At 39.6% G+C, this 13,498-nt stretch overlaps 1 protein-coding gene across 4 annotated transcripts in view; it reads left to right on the forward strand.

Annotated features, from left to right (window-relative positions):
- IGDCC3 (immunoglobulin superfamily DCC subclass member 3) overlaps window positions 1–12,642 on the forward strand; it is a 191,829-nt gene extending 179,187 nt beyond the window's left edge. For 2 of the 4 annotated variants that reach the window (XM_056571730.1, XM_056571732.1), the window contains 5 exons: window positions 4,304–4,492; window positions 6,231–6,335; window positions 7,303–7,441; window positions 8,271–8,469; window positions 9,953–11,512. In XM_056571730.1, coding sequence (XP_056427705.1) covers window positions 4,304–4,492; window positions 6,231–6,335; window positions 7,303–7,441; window positions 8,271–8,469; window positions 9,953–10,078 — 758 coding nt within the window. In that variant the 3' untranslated portion in view covers window positions 10,079–11,512. Of the gene's footprint in view, window positions 1–4,303; window positions 4,493–6,230; window positions 6,336–7,302; window positions 7,442–8,270; window positions 8,470–9,952; window positions 11,513–11,600 lie in introns of those variants that run through there. The other 2 variants (XR_008892402.1, XM_056571731.1) reach the window with 2 other exon arrangements.
- Window positions 12,643–13,498: the final 856 nt, after the last annotated feature.

Here is a 13,498-nt window from a genome sequence, read left to right on the forward strand (position 1 = left end):
ACCCAATAAGGTGGTGCGATGGATTTTGGTATCGAAGGAGTAAACCGGTGTGGAATGAGATGTTACATCTCTGAAGACTTTAGAAAACCCATCTGACCCTACCAGAGGTTGACAAAGGCACAGATTTGTTAATATACCCTTTCTAGGCTGATTTACCCCTTAGATAAGCAAGAAAATTCAGAATGAGTACAAAATAAGTCCTTCAGGCTAAATACTGTACACAGCACATTGTAGTCCTCTGGTAGCCTGCAGTGGCTCATGCGATTCTAGTAAGCTTATACAACTTTGCTCAGACTCCAATCAGTACAACAAATGGCAGCAAATCTTGCAGACTGTGAGAGCCACTTGAGACAATGGGATCTGGGAAGGCTAGACTTATAGGAATTTTATCTATAATAACTCTGCCTATTTACTGGAAATTTCTGGTGAATTCTGGAGAATAGCAGAGAATAACTAATAGTAATGCTGTTCCACAAAAGGTGGCAGCAGAGAGCAGAAAGTGTATGTGAATGGAAATAAATAGTAGTGTTGAGCGGCATAGGCCATATTCGAATTCGCGAATATTCGCGAATATATGGACGAATATTCGTCATATATTCGCGAATATTCGCATATTCGTTATATTCTCGTTTTATTTTCACGTGTGCGAAAATTCGCGTATGCGAAAATTAACATATGCGAATTTTCGCATATACGAAAATTGGCACATGCTAATTTTCGCATATGCGAATTTTCGCACGCCAGTCTCACACAGTAGTATTAGAGCCTTCTTTACACCACACAAGCTGGAAGCAGAGAGGGGTGATCACTGTGATGTGTACTGTGAAGAAAAAAAAACAAAAAAAAAAACGAATATTCGTAATTACGAATATACAGCGCTATATTCGCGAAATTCGCGAATTCGAGAATATGCGATATTCGCGAATAATATTCGAATTGCGAATATTCGCGAGCAACACTAATAAATAGTAATGAATATAAGTCAATGGGTTAACATCCTTAGTACCATCTGCAATTATTTGGTTAAAGTAAAAAATGCAATTTAACAGCTATACAATACTATTTTAATAAAGTACGATATGGCTAGGTCTTTCATCAAACCACACTTAATATATTGCACTGGGACACTGCAGTATGGGTAGCTAGGAGAGCTGTCACAGTGGGGAAGGGAGAATAGTCTGAAGGGAGTGCTGTGTTGAAGTCACCCATGATAATTTTGGGGCATCTTGTTGCAATAGCTTGTCTAATAGTTGTGAGCGAATTGTGGCTTGTTGGTTTCTTGAACCATACCAGGAATGTTTAAATCAAAACCTTTTTCAATAGATATCTGCCTTGATAGATATAGATATCTGCCAGTCCTCTCTTATATCTACAAAAGTGTCAAGCATTTCCTTAAAGAAAAGCTATGATTGGTTGTTAAGAATAAATCACTTGGGCACGGTCAGATCCAAAAACTTTTTGTATGTTGCTACTGATGAAAATTAAAAAAACTTTAGTAATATGGTTGTTTACATTTTTTGGAATATTTAATAAAGAAAATATATGAAAAAAGAACATGGCTCCTGAAAATCCCACCACTAGGGGTCCCCATACATACTGGGACGGCAACCAGTCCAGCTGCATCATGCTTGTCCATAAGTCATGGACAAGAGATGACTCATGGAAAAGGCTGCATGAGCAGACACACCAGTCACCTCCCATCACCACGCCCCTTTCCCCTGAGAGGATTTCTAACACTGTGAGCTAATATAAAGAGGTATTTTTTATAATAAATATAGGTGATAAAGGCATACAAATTAGATGTACATGGTCAGGATTAGGTACTGAGTAAGATATAATTTTTTTCTTTATTATGGGATCTGACAGCCACACTTTTTTGGGGCCTTTGCATTTTAGAATACGTGAATGGCTCATTTTATTTAATCATTTATATAACTAAAGTGCTAAATGTTATATGTTTTGTATATATTTGAACCTCTTAATAACGAAGAGCATACCTGTACGCCCTGTGCCCGCGATATAATGCGGGGTCACGGGCTGACCCTGTGTCATATCGGGTCGGTCTCGCGGCACCTAGTAACAGCCGGGACCGTGGCTAATACCAGACATCACCGATCGCGGTGATGTCCGGTATTAACCTCTTAGATTGATTACTCCAAGCCTGACATAGCATTGATCAGTGTATGCAATCAATGTATTGCATGTTATAGTCCCCTATGGGGGCTATAACAGTGTAAAAGAAAAGTTAATAAATGTGATTTAACCCTTTCCCTAATAAAAGTTTGAATCACCCCCCATTCCCATTTAAAAAAACTATGTAAATAAAAATAAATATAAACATATGTGGTATCGCCGCATGCATAAATGTGTGAACTATAAAAATATATTGTTAATTAAAGCACACGGTCAATGGCGTACACCTTAAAAAAATTCAAAATTCCAAAATAGCGTATTTTTGGTCACTTTTCATACCATAAGAAAATGTATTAAAATCTATCAAAAAGTCAGATCAAAACAACAATGGTACCGATAAAAACTTCAGATTACGGCACAAAAAATGAGCTATCACACATCCCTGTATGTGGAAAAATAAAAAAGTTATTAGGGTCATAAGAGGACATTTAAACATATTAAGTTTTGTCAAACCTATATAGGTAGGGTATAATTTTAATTGTATGGACCTACAGAATAAAAATAAGGTGTCATTTTTACTGCGTAGAAACGGAAGCCCCCAAAAGTTACAAAATGGCGTGTTTTTTTCCACTTTTGTCCCACAAATATTTTTTTTGGGGTTTCGCCATAGATTGTTTGATAAAATGACTGATATCATTACAGAATACAACTGGTGGTGTAAAAAACAAGCCATCATATGGGTTAGTAGGTGCAAAATTGAAAGGGTCATGATTTTTAAAAGGTAAGGAGGAAAAAACGAAAGTGCATAAATGGAAAAAGACTCCATCCTGAAGGGGTTAAACTGTATTGCTTTATCTATGTTTTTGGCTTATAATCATTGGCCTGCCATTTTTACAACATTTTTTGCCAGTTGTGGATTTTTATTGCATCTGACAAAGGACCAACATCCAGTAGGCCATATAGCTACTGTACTTAAAGGGGTACTCCAGTGGAAAAAAAACTTTTTTAAATCACATGGTGCCAGAAAGGTAAACAGATTTGTAGATTACTTCTATTAAAAAATCTTAATTCTTCCAGTACTTATCAGCTGGTGTATGCTCCACAGGAAGTTCTTTTTGAATTTATTTTCTGTCTGAAGAACAGGTCTCTCTGCTGACACCTCTGTCCATGACAGGAACTGTCTAGAGCAGGAAAGGTTTGCTATGGAGATGTGCTCTGGCTCTGGACAGTCCCTGACATGAACAGAGGTGTCAGCAGAGAGCACTGTGGTCAGACTGGAAAGAAATTCAAAAAGAAAAGAACTTTGTGTGGAGCATACAGCAACTGAAAAGTACTGGAAGGATTAAGATTTTTAAATAGAAGTAATGTACAAATCTGTTTCTTTCTTAACTTTCTGGCACCAGTTGATTTAAAATAAAAAATAAATTTCCACTGGAGTACCCCTTTAAGCAGATTTCATACTGTTTACATCAGTGCTTCTAAAACTGCTGGGTGTCCCCTAGTTGTTGGTGAGGCATAGCCGTGGAAGAAATTTTCACAAAAGTGACTATATAAGCTTTTTTTTTTCAGTAAAATCGGGACAGCACAATCTAATTGTCAGCTGTAGGATCTTGTAAGAATATATTGGACTATACTTACTTTGAGCAGTATGGTGTAATAATTATTTAAACTTCTGCTACTTCTTTTACGGTTTGCATATTTTTGAAAGGGGAGACATGGCCACTTTTTACTTTTATAGACCTATGTCACGTTGCAGACAGGAAAGTATCAAGGAGCTATGCTAGGTATAGCCTCACTAAATTTAGTAGCTACACTATATTCGGAATTAGCATGTGCCACTGAGGAATACGATGCATGTTACACTAAAGTTTGATACTGGTGTACTGCTTGGCAGCATGCCAATATCAGTAAATGTGACACAGTGAGTATAATAAAATAAATTGTCCTCTGAATTTTAATTTCACAAAATGAAGTCTAGAAAATTCATTTGTGACTGAGAATTATACTGAAGCCATCCTGCAGCCACTCTATCCTTATTCTAGATATTGTATCTATTTCCTAAATATACTCAAAAAATCTAACAACCTGACATTATTACCAATGTATGCAATTACTTTATTGCAGTAGACATTGAATGAGGTTACTAACTCTAGTGGTCTTATCTTTGCAGTACCAGCTGTGCCTTCTCTCTATATCAAGGTCCTGAACAGTACAGCCATACAGGCAGCCTGGGAGCCTTCAATAAAACTTGGCCAAAATGAAGGTTTTAAGCTCTATTACCGTAAGGTGCCTCTGCCACACTACACTGGGCCCATGCTGCTTCCGAGCAATGTTACAGCTTACAACATCTGCTGGCTTGGTAAGTATGGCACACAGTCATATGTACTTATTATAAGAAAGCAATATATGTATTGGCAAAAGAGAAGTGATGAATGAAAGGATGCACTCACCCAGAAACTTGATAATAGAATACTTCACTCAGAAGCCGGTACAACACATGGGTGGGTAGACGCAGAGGAGCGACCTCGCTTCAGAAGCCGGTACAACACATGGGTGGGTAGACGCAGAGGAGTGACCTAGCTTCAGAAGCCGATACAACACATGGGCGGGAAGACGCAGAGGAGCGACCTCGCTTCAGAAGCCGGTACAACACATGGGTGGGTAGACGCAGAGGAGCGACCTGGCTTCAGAAGCCGGTACAACACATGGGTGGGTAGACGCAGAGGAGTGACCTCGCTTCAGAAGCCGGTACAACAGATGGGCGGGTAGACGCAGAGGAGCGACCTCGCTTCAGAAGGCGGTACAACACATAGGCGGGTAGACGCAGAGGAGCGACCTCGCTTCAGAAGCCGGTACAACACATGGGCGGGTAGACGCAGAGGAGCGACCTCGCTTCAGAAGCCGGTACAACACATGGGCGGGTAGATGCAGAGGAGCGACCTCGCTTCAGAAGCCGGCACAACACATGGGCGTGTAGACGCAGAGGAGCGACCTCGCTTCAGAAACCAGTACAACACATGGGCGGGTAGACGCAGAGGAGCGACCTCGCTTCAGAAGGCGGTACAACACATGGGCGGGTAGACGCAGAGGAGCGACCTCGCTTCAGAAGGCGGTACAACACATAGGCGGGTAGACGCAGAGGAGTGACCTCGCTTCAGAAGCCAGTACAACACATGGGCGGGTAGACGCAGAGGAGCGACCTCGCTTCAGAAGCCGGTACAACACATGGGCGGGTAGATGCAGAGGAGCGACCTCGCTTCAGAAGCCGGCACAACACATGGGCGTGTAGACGCAGAGGAGCGACCTCGCAGCTGCGAGGTTGCTCCTCTGCGTCTACCCGCCCATGTGTTGTACCGGCTTCTGAATAAAGTATTCTACTATCAAGTTCCTGGGTGAGTGCATCCTTTCATTCATCACTTCTCTTTTGCCATATTTGTATTCGCTATTCACTGGAGTGCACCCCCGGACACCATACAGACTGTGTGACTGATACGGATTAATCTGGCAAGATCGGTCTGCTTGGGCAGCGGTGCCGGATTATATCTCTTGTACTTTCTACAATATATTTATTGGTCCTGGAAGTATATTATTATGTGACGCATAGCACAGAAAGGAACCTTGTGTAACACCTCTGTGTCCTATAATTATAGTGATGGGTGATAGAATTATACAGTGACACATAATAATGGTAATCAAACATGGAGCCAGGACATCCTCTCCATTAACACTGTCAAAATTAGACTGACATTTACAGCAATAACACCATCTTGTAAATGCCACTGCGGCAAAATGACTGCGAAATTTAATATAGCAGTCACTTAACAGCTGCCATTTATCAACGTGGACTGTTCCCTGAGGACAAGCATAATATATGAAAATGATAAAACAGTCCTCAAAAACAAAACATTTCTCAAATTCTGTAAAATAAAAATATGTTTTAAATAAGAGCCAAATTTTGTGCTTTGACACTTTCATCTAGGGGTCATACTTGGCGTAACATTTAACATGACAATACACACAATGGCACTAAAATGGTGATTTGGACAAACAAAAAAGTGGATTGTAAGGATTCTAATGTTATACTGTTTTGTATCTAGACCCCCTAGTAGTGTACGAGGTGAAGCTGCTGGCCTTCAATCAGCATGGAGATGGAAATTCCACAGTTCGGTTTGTGTCACTGAAAGAAGTGTCTCCCCGTGCTGGTATGTAGCTTCCAAATATTACAGTAGCTTTATATATAATTTATCAAAAAACTATACAAAAAATATAAATCTATACAGTGACCTACACCGAGAAAAAAAAAGCCCTGTTGTAGATGTCCTCCTAAAGTAGTGTTTGTTCTTGACCCTATAAAACCTCATATTGAGTGAAAGCCTTCTTTATTATCTTCTGTGGTGAGGATGGTCATTTGCCTTGTAAATTGAGAGGGTGTAGTTTAGGGTATGGGGTATTAATTTGGTTCTAACTGGAGCTAGACCATGAGCCAAGACAAACACTGTATAGTTCAAAATGTGCATTCACCGATGTTGGTAAAACATCCATGGCTTTGTTGTTACGTGTATATTTGGTTCTACATGAATGTATAAATCGTCCAAAAATCTAGTAAGTCATTAAAATGTATCCCACTTTATTTAATTCAACCTATTAAAACTATTATGTCAATGTTAATACCGGACATCAGCCCAATCGGCGATGTCAGGTATTAGCCATGGGTCCTGGCTGCTGATAGCAACACGGAACCTGTCGGGTATGAAGCGAGCTCAGCTCCTGAGCACGCTTCACATAACGGGAGCCGGCCACGAGCGTAAATATATGCTCATGGTCATTAAGGGGTTACCCTGGTGGAAACCTTTTTTTTTCCAATCAACTGGTGCAAGCAGTGCAGTGCACCAGTTGATTTGAATATTTTTTTTGCCACCAGAGTACCCCTTTAAGCCACATAGTGTGAAAGAATATGTAGAATTTGAGATTTTGGTACAAGAGACACTTCTACAGTGTCAGACTGGGACATGGTTTACATAAATATTTACCATCACCCTATATACATGGCGCTCTCTACTATTTCATGCCCACTTCTAATATCCATAGATATAAAAATATATCCACAGTTAGTTCCCACAGGCTTTTTAAGGCTTTCTATATACAGTAATCCCTTATTTCTGTACACAGTGCTAAATCCATCCTGCAATTGTGTAGGTGATGAACAGAGAGCGAAGTCATCTACAACCGGAATCATCATCGGAATACATATTGGCGTGACCTGTATCATTTTCTGTGTCCTCTTCCTCATGTTTGGATACCGTGGGAGGTAAGACAAAAACACATTGCTACCGTAAGAAAAAGGGGAAGTGTTGAGAGAAAATAGGACAATGAAATATATAATGGGGGCAGATTTACTAATACTGTCTGATACAAGTGTGGATTCTCCCGGCTTGTTTGGTGGAGGTCACAAGGACTTGTCAAAAGTGACAGTGCACAATGAATGTAAGACAGGTTTTTTATTCAGCTCCAAGAACAGTTTTGACAGAGAGAGAGGCCAAGCTCTGTGACGTACAGTTTTTAGGATTTGGAGCAGGATTTTTAAGCAAAAAGTAAATCCTGAGAGTCCTGCTTACTCCGCCCACCCAAAGTGAATGACAGATATTTATGTGCACACACTGATACAAGTAAAGCTGTACATAGGCAGGGTATGCACGACACTCGCTGTTTTTTTTTTTAGGAGTCTAAGGCTGCTTTTCTCTAAAAAAAAACTTTGTAGTTGGTTTTTCTTTTCTTTTTAAGCTTTTTGTGGTATATAAGCAGTTTAGTGTTTAAATTACTACATGTGAGTTAGGTGGAATAACATATGAACACATGACACAGAGGTGTCCACAGAGAGCACTGAGGTCAGACAGAAAAGAAATTCAAAAAGAAAAGAACTTCCTCTGTAGCATACGCAGCTGATAAGTACTTAAAGGATTCATATTTTTAAATAAAAGTAATTTACAAATCTGCATAACTCTGGCCCCAGTTGATTTAAAAAAATGTTTTCCACTGGAGTACCCCTTTAAATGTAATGTATAATGTAGCGTCAAAGGTTTTTACCACTTCAATGTAGAGTCAATACATATTGTGTGTTTCTGCTTGACTACTCCTAGGCTGATGAAGTGTAAGGCATCTCAAGACCAAATGTCAGATCCACAAGTTGCTGGTGGTGCTAATGGCCGAATTTCACACCGAAGTGCTCAAAATGGTGCTACACTGATGGACAGTAATGTTTCAGAACTGAAAGGCAAAGTCAGCGATCTCAATGAAATGGAGCGTCTATTTCCTCACTCATCACGTCATCGATCAGAGGTGAGACGCAATTAACATAGACAAATAGTTGAGCATTATAGGATACTTCATACATTATACCTTTCCACGGTCCCCGCAGGCCGCAATATATAAATGTATCCATAAAGAAAGATAAATAGTGACATACAATATCTAGATAGATAGAGCTGAGACTACATCAATAGCAGATTCAGCATCTAGATAAATAGTGCCATACAGTGGTGAGATGAATAGCACATACCATAACAAGCTAAATAGGGCCAAGTATACCTATAGATTTGTGCTAGTCACAGATCTCCTCATAACACCATGCCAGTCATATAATAGATGTTCCGAAACAGTGTGTCAGTCACAGATATTCCCATAACAGTGTTCCATGCACACATACCACCATAAAAGTGTGCCAGTTACAAATGCTCCCAGAGCAATGTGAATTACCCACAGATACACTTTAACATGCTTTGTGAACACCCTATTGGAAGTAAGGCTTCCACCCATCTGACTATTCATTAAAAAGTATAAATAGTCATCCAAATAGTAAAACCCCTATATCTCAGGAACCGGGGGTGAAGCAAGAAAGTAAAATCACTGTTGGAATCAGGGCACCCAATGTGCCGTACCAAGGCAAAAAAAAAAAAAGACAAAAACAATGTATGAGAAAAAACAATGACAATTACAAAAACAATGTATAAGAAAAAAATGGCAGAAAACAACTATATGTGAGCCTGCCTATCAATATTCTGCAACAGTCTGTTAAATGATGATAAAGGAATCATATAAATTCATATTTCTCTTTTCTCCATATTAGTCTGCTCCCTCACACTCTAATTTATGTAGGTTTTATTTTATTTTACAACTTTAAAAAATTATAACTGCATGAACCAAAATTAGTATGTGTAAAATTTTCACCTTCTGACCCCTATAACTTTTTTATTTTTCCGCACACGGGGATGTATGATGGCTCATTTTTGTTATAATGGGACTTTTTAATCGCTTTTTATAAATATTTTCAGGGTATACAAAGTGGCCAAAAATACGCTATTTTGGACTTTGTAATTTTTTAACGTGTACGCCATTGACCGTGCGGATTAATTAACATAATATTTTTAGAGTTCAGACATTTACGCATTCGACGATACCACATATGTTTATTTTAATTTTTGTTTACATTTTTTTTATTATGGGAAAAGGGGGTGATAGAAACTTTTATTAGGGAAGGGGTTAAATCAAATTTTTTCACTTTTTTTTAAATGTTTAGTTTTTTTTTTTTTTTTAGTTTTTTTTTTTTGTCTCCATATGGGATGGACTATTATTTGCAATCCTTGGCTTGCATACCATGTTCAATGCAAGAAAGTAAAATCACTGTTGGAATCAGGGTACCCAATGTGCTGTACCAAGGCAAAAAAAAAGACAAAAAGAGAAAAAAGACAATGTATGAGAAAAAACAATGACAATGATGATAAGGGAGTAATATAAATTCATGTCTCTCTTTTCTCCATATCAGTCTGCTCCCTCGCACTCTTTGGATGTTACTCTGGTGTCAGCCATCATTCCAGATGAAATCAGTTTTGCGGAAGAGGACCCCCCATTATCTCAGGCAATCAACCATCCACCTGCAGCCAATGACTGAGCCCTCTAACTTCCTCTAAAACTGAACTGAACCCCTTGCTGCTCCTTTCAGCTGTGTTGGGAGTTTTCTATACATCTCAGGTCTCCATGTTCCAAACCCTGTGATTCTCCTGTCCCCTTTTGATAGAGTTTTGTACTTTTTTATTATTATGTGAGAACGTTGGCACTTATAGACTGTTACTCTCCAGAGACTGTGGGCAGCCATCTTTTTTCACTCACAACACATGGAATTTGCCCTTTGGATGCCGGACTGATACATTTTATAGGGAAATTTACTCCATTCACATCACTACCCACTGACATTTTCTAACCTTCTGTTATTGTTATTATTATTATGCCAGATGATTGTTAAGGTGCTCAGGGCTATCCTGTGAAAGCCTGCTGCTCCGGTAGCCTGCTCGGAATTTTTTTTCATTAAGGTTTTGTTTTTATTTGTCTGCTGATGAGTCGATACAAACGGTATCGAGGAGTCTGTACAGAGGTCAATCTCCGAACCTACCTCAACCGGGATGAATGTTTTCAAATACGATGTTTCCTATTCTGTCTGTGATATTTGATTCACTCATGCATGACTACTGCAGACACAAGCTCCCTATGGATTACAATTTAGGGGTGTAATGTGTGCATTTTAGTGACAATATTGCACAATTCTAAGGAGTGGAGCCAGCTAAGGAGGATGTGTGGTACACAGAGATAAAACACGAGTAACATGTGGATTTACAGTTTTGTAGGACTAGCATCAAGTCACGTTTCCAAAACATTCCATTTCTCTAAAATGTGGAGGAAAAAGCACATTGAAGTAGATATAAAATCTGTGGGGAAAAACATTATTTTGTTTTTGTATACATTTTCCTACAGTTTGGTCCACAAAAACTGGTCTTGGGGACTTTTAGGCCATGTTCACACTACGGAATTCTCACTGAATTCCATGAGCGGAACTCCGCGGTGTGAATTTAACATTAGTGTGAATGGGTCTCCGCGAGACCCGTTCACACAGCGGAATTTCCGCGGCGGACAATTCCATTGTGCGGATTCCGCGAGCACTGCATAGCCGTCAATGGTGACGGCTCAATGCCCCGCGGCCCTAGCGCCGAAGCACCTTCGGCGGCAGCCACCAGGCGGAATCTCCGCTCGCGGAATTCAGCGAGCGGAGATTCCGTAGTGTGAACGCACCCTTATGCTACATATATATAATACTTTCACATCACATCCATATAGCAGCCTATATAGACACAGGTATGCAACCAAATACCTCATTAATTTGGAAAAGCTATAGAAACCCTTGTGACTTTCCCTCCAACCGCCGGTGCATTGGTCAAGTGGGTGGGGCTTAGCCAGTGGGGCGTGGATTTGTGTGAAGGGGCTGTGGGTGTCCTATTGCCCAGTAACCATGTTATGCCATCTAGAGCTGTGGTCTCCAACCTGCGGACCTCCAAATGTGGCAAAACTACAAATCCCAGCCTGCCCGGACAGCCAACGGCTGTCCGGGCATGCTGGGAGTTGTAGTTTTGCAACATCTGGAGGTCCGCAGGTTGAAGACCACTGATCTAGTGTGTACTACAAACCTATTTAGAATTGACAAAATGTTTCTTGAAGAACAAGAGGATTACACATGAGGTTTCTGTATATTTGTCCTACAGAAGTAGAGGAAGAGTGGTGCAGTTGCCCATAGCAACCAATCAGCTTTCTTTTTTCATTTTTAAAAAGGCCTGTGAAAAATGAAAGAAGCGATCTGATTGGTTGCTATGGGCAACTGCCCCACTCTTCCTCTACACAGGTTTTGATAAATCTCCCCCAATGGGAATTTGAATAAGTTTTTTCCACTTCAATTTTATGGTGCTTTTATAGTATTCTGTATTATTGTAGCATGCATCATATATACATATATAAGAACTATATTTAAAAAGAACATGCACAAACTACATCTATGGACCTAACAATAAATAAAATGTCAGGCAGTTTTTCATATTTATAGTGAAGTAACGAGCCCCACACATTCCTCCTTATATGGCTCCTCATACCTGATGTTGTTCTGAGGTAAATTTCCCTTTCTTTTATTATCTAGTCCAGCGTGATGCACTTCCAAACTTTGTACACAAACTTCTACCTCATTTTTTTTTATTTTAATTTTTTGTCTTTGTAGAATTTGAAATGTGGGCTTTTCCGGTTTTGTTCTGGAAGCGCGTGAGGCTTTCCGGAAGAAAACCATCCTTCGTGTGACTGTGACTTGGGTTATTACTTGTTCTTCTTTGTCTTTAGCACTGAGATAAAGGGGAAGTATTGCTGATATGAAAATAAGAAGTATGGAAGGAAATTGAAATCAGTAGACCTCAATTTGTTTAAAGGCGGATGCAAACTTAAAGGGTTACTCAACTGGAAAGAGATGGTAGTCTTCATACTTTGGTTGTAACAAGTGGTTATTTGATTTACTGCTGCCCATCATCTCAAACCAGTTTACCCATTCTCTTCTGATAGCAATAAGGCATTTTAATCCACACAATTTAAAGGGGTAGTCTGGTAAAAACTATTTTTTTTAAATCAACTGGTGCCAGAAAGTTATACAGATTTGTAAATTACTTCTATTCAAAAATCTTAATGCTTCCAGTACTTATCAGCTGTTATATGCTCCACATGAAGTTTTTTTCTTTTTGAATTTCCTTTCTGCCTGACCACAGTGCTCTCTGCGAACACCTCTGTCCATTTTAGGAACTGTGCAGAGCAGGAGAGGTTTTCTATGAGGATTTACTTGTACTCTGGACAGTTCCTAAAATGGACAGAGGTGTCAGCAGAGAGCACAGAGAGAAAATTCAAAAAGAAAAGAACTTCCTGTGGAGCATATAACAGCTGATAAGTACTGGAAGGATTACGATTTTTAAATAGACGCAATTTACAAATCTGTTTAACTTTCTGGCACCAGTTGATTAAAAAAAAAAATGGTTTCCAGTGCAGTACCCCTTTAATAGTTGGAGTTAACTTACAAAGAATGAAGGCAATGAAGATTAGCATTGGATGTAACATTTAATAGAAAATTAGTCATACTTGGAGGGTGCAAAGGGCTAGCTGGGGTGCTACTATGTGTCTAAACCCAATGACCCATGTATTGATCAATGTGCACACTCAGGCTGCCCATATACCTTAAACTAAAGATGGAAGAATGTGCCGACTTCAGCAGGTCCAGCTAACTATCTAAAGTGTATGTGGCCTCCTGATTCTCCCCTGACAGATTATGTTGGTGGATTGTTACCATCCGACCCTATTATTCTTGGCCATGCTGAACATTCATGTATTTATTTAAGGTGGAACAAATGGTCAGTCGACAGTTACGGAAAGTGGCCATCATAGCAGCATCAACCTACATATTCACTATACTAAATGTTTTCCCTGTATAAAACCTTTCATGAACCTAAACCCCAAAGGCTAA

Source organism: Hyla sarda, chromosome 4 (assembly GCF_029499605.1).
Source record: "Hyla sarda isolate aHylSar1 chromosome 4, aHylSar1.hap1, whole genome shotgun sequence".
Taxonomy (NCBI): domain Eukaryota; kingdom Metazoa; phylum Chordata; class Amphibia; order Anura; family Hylidae; genus Hyla; species Hyla sarda.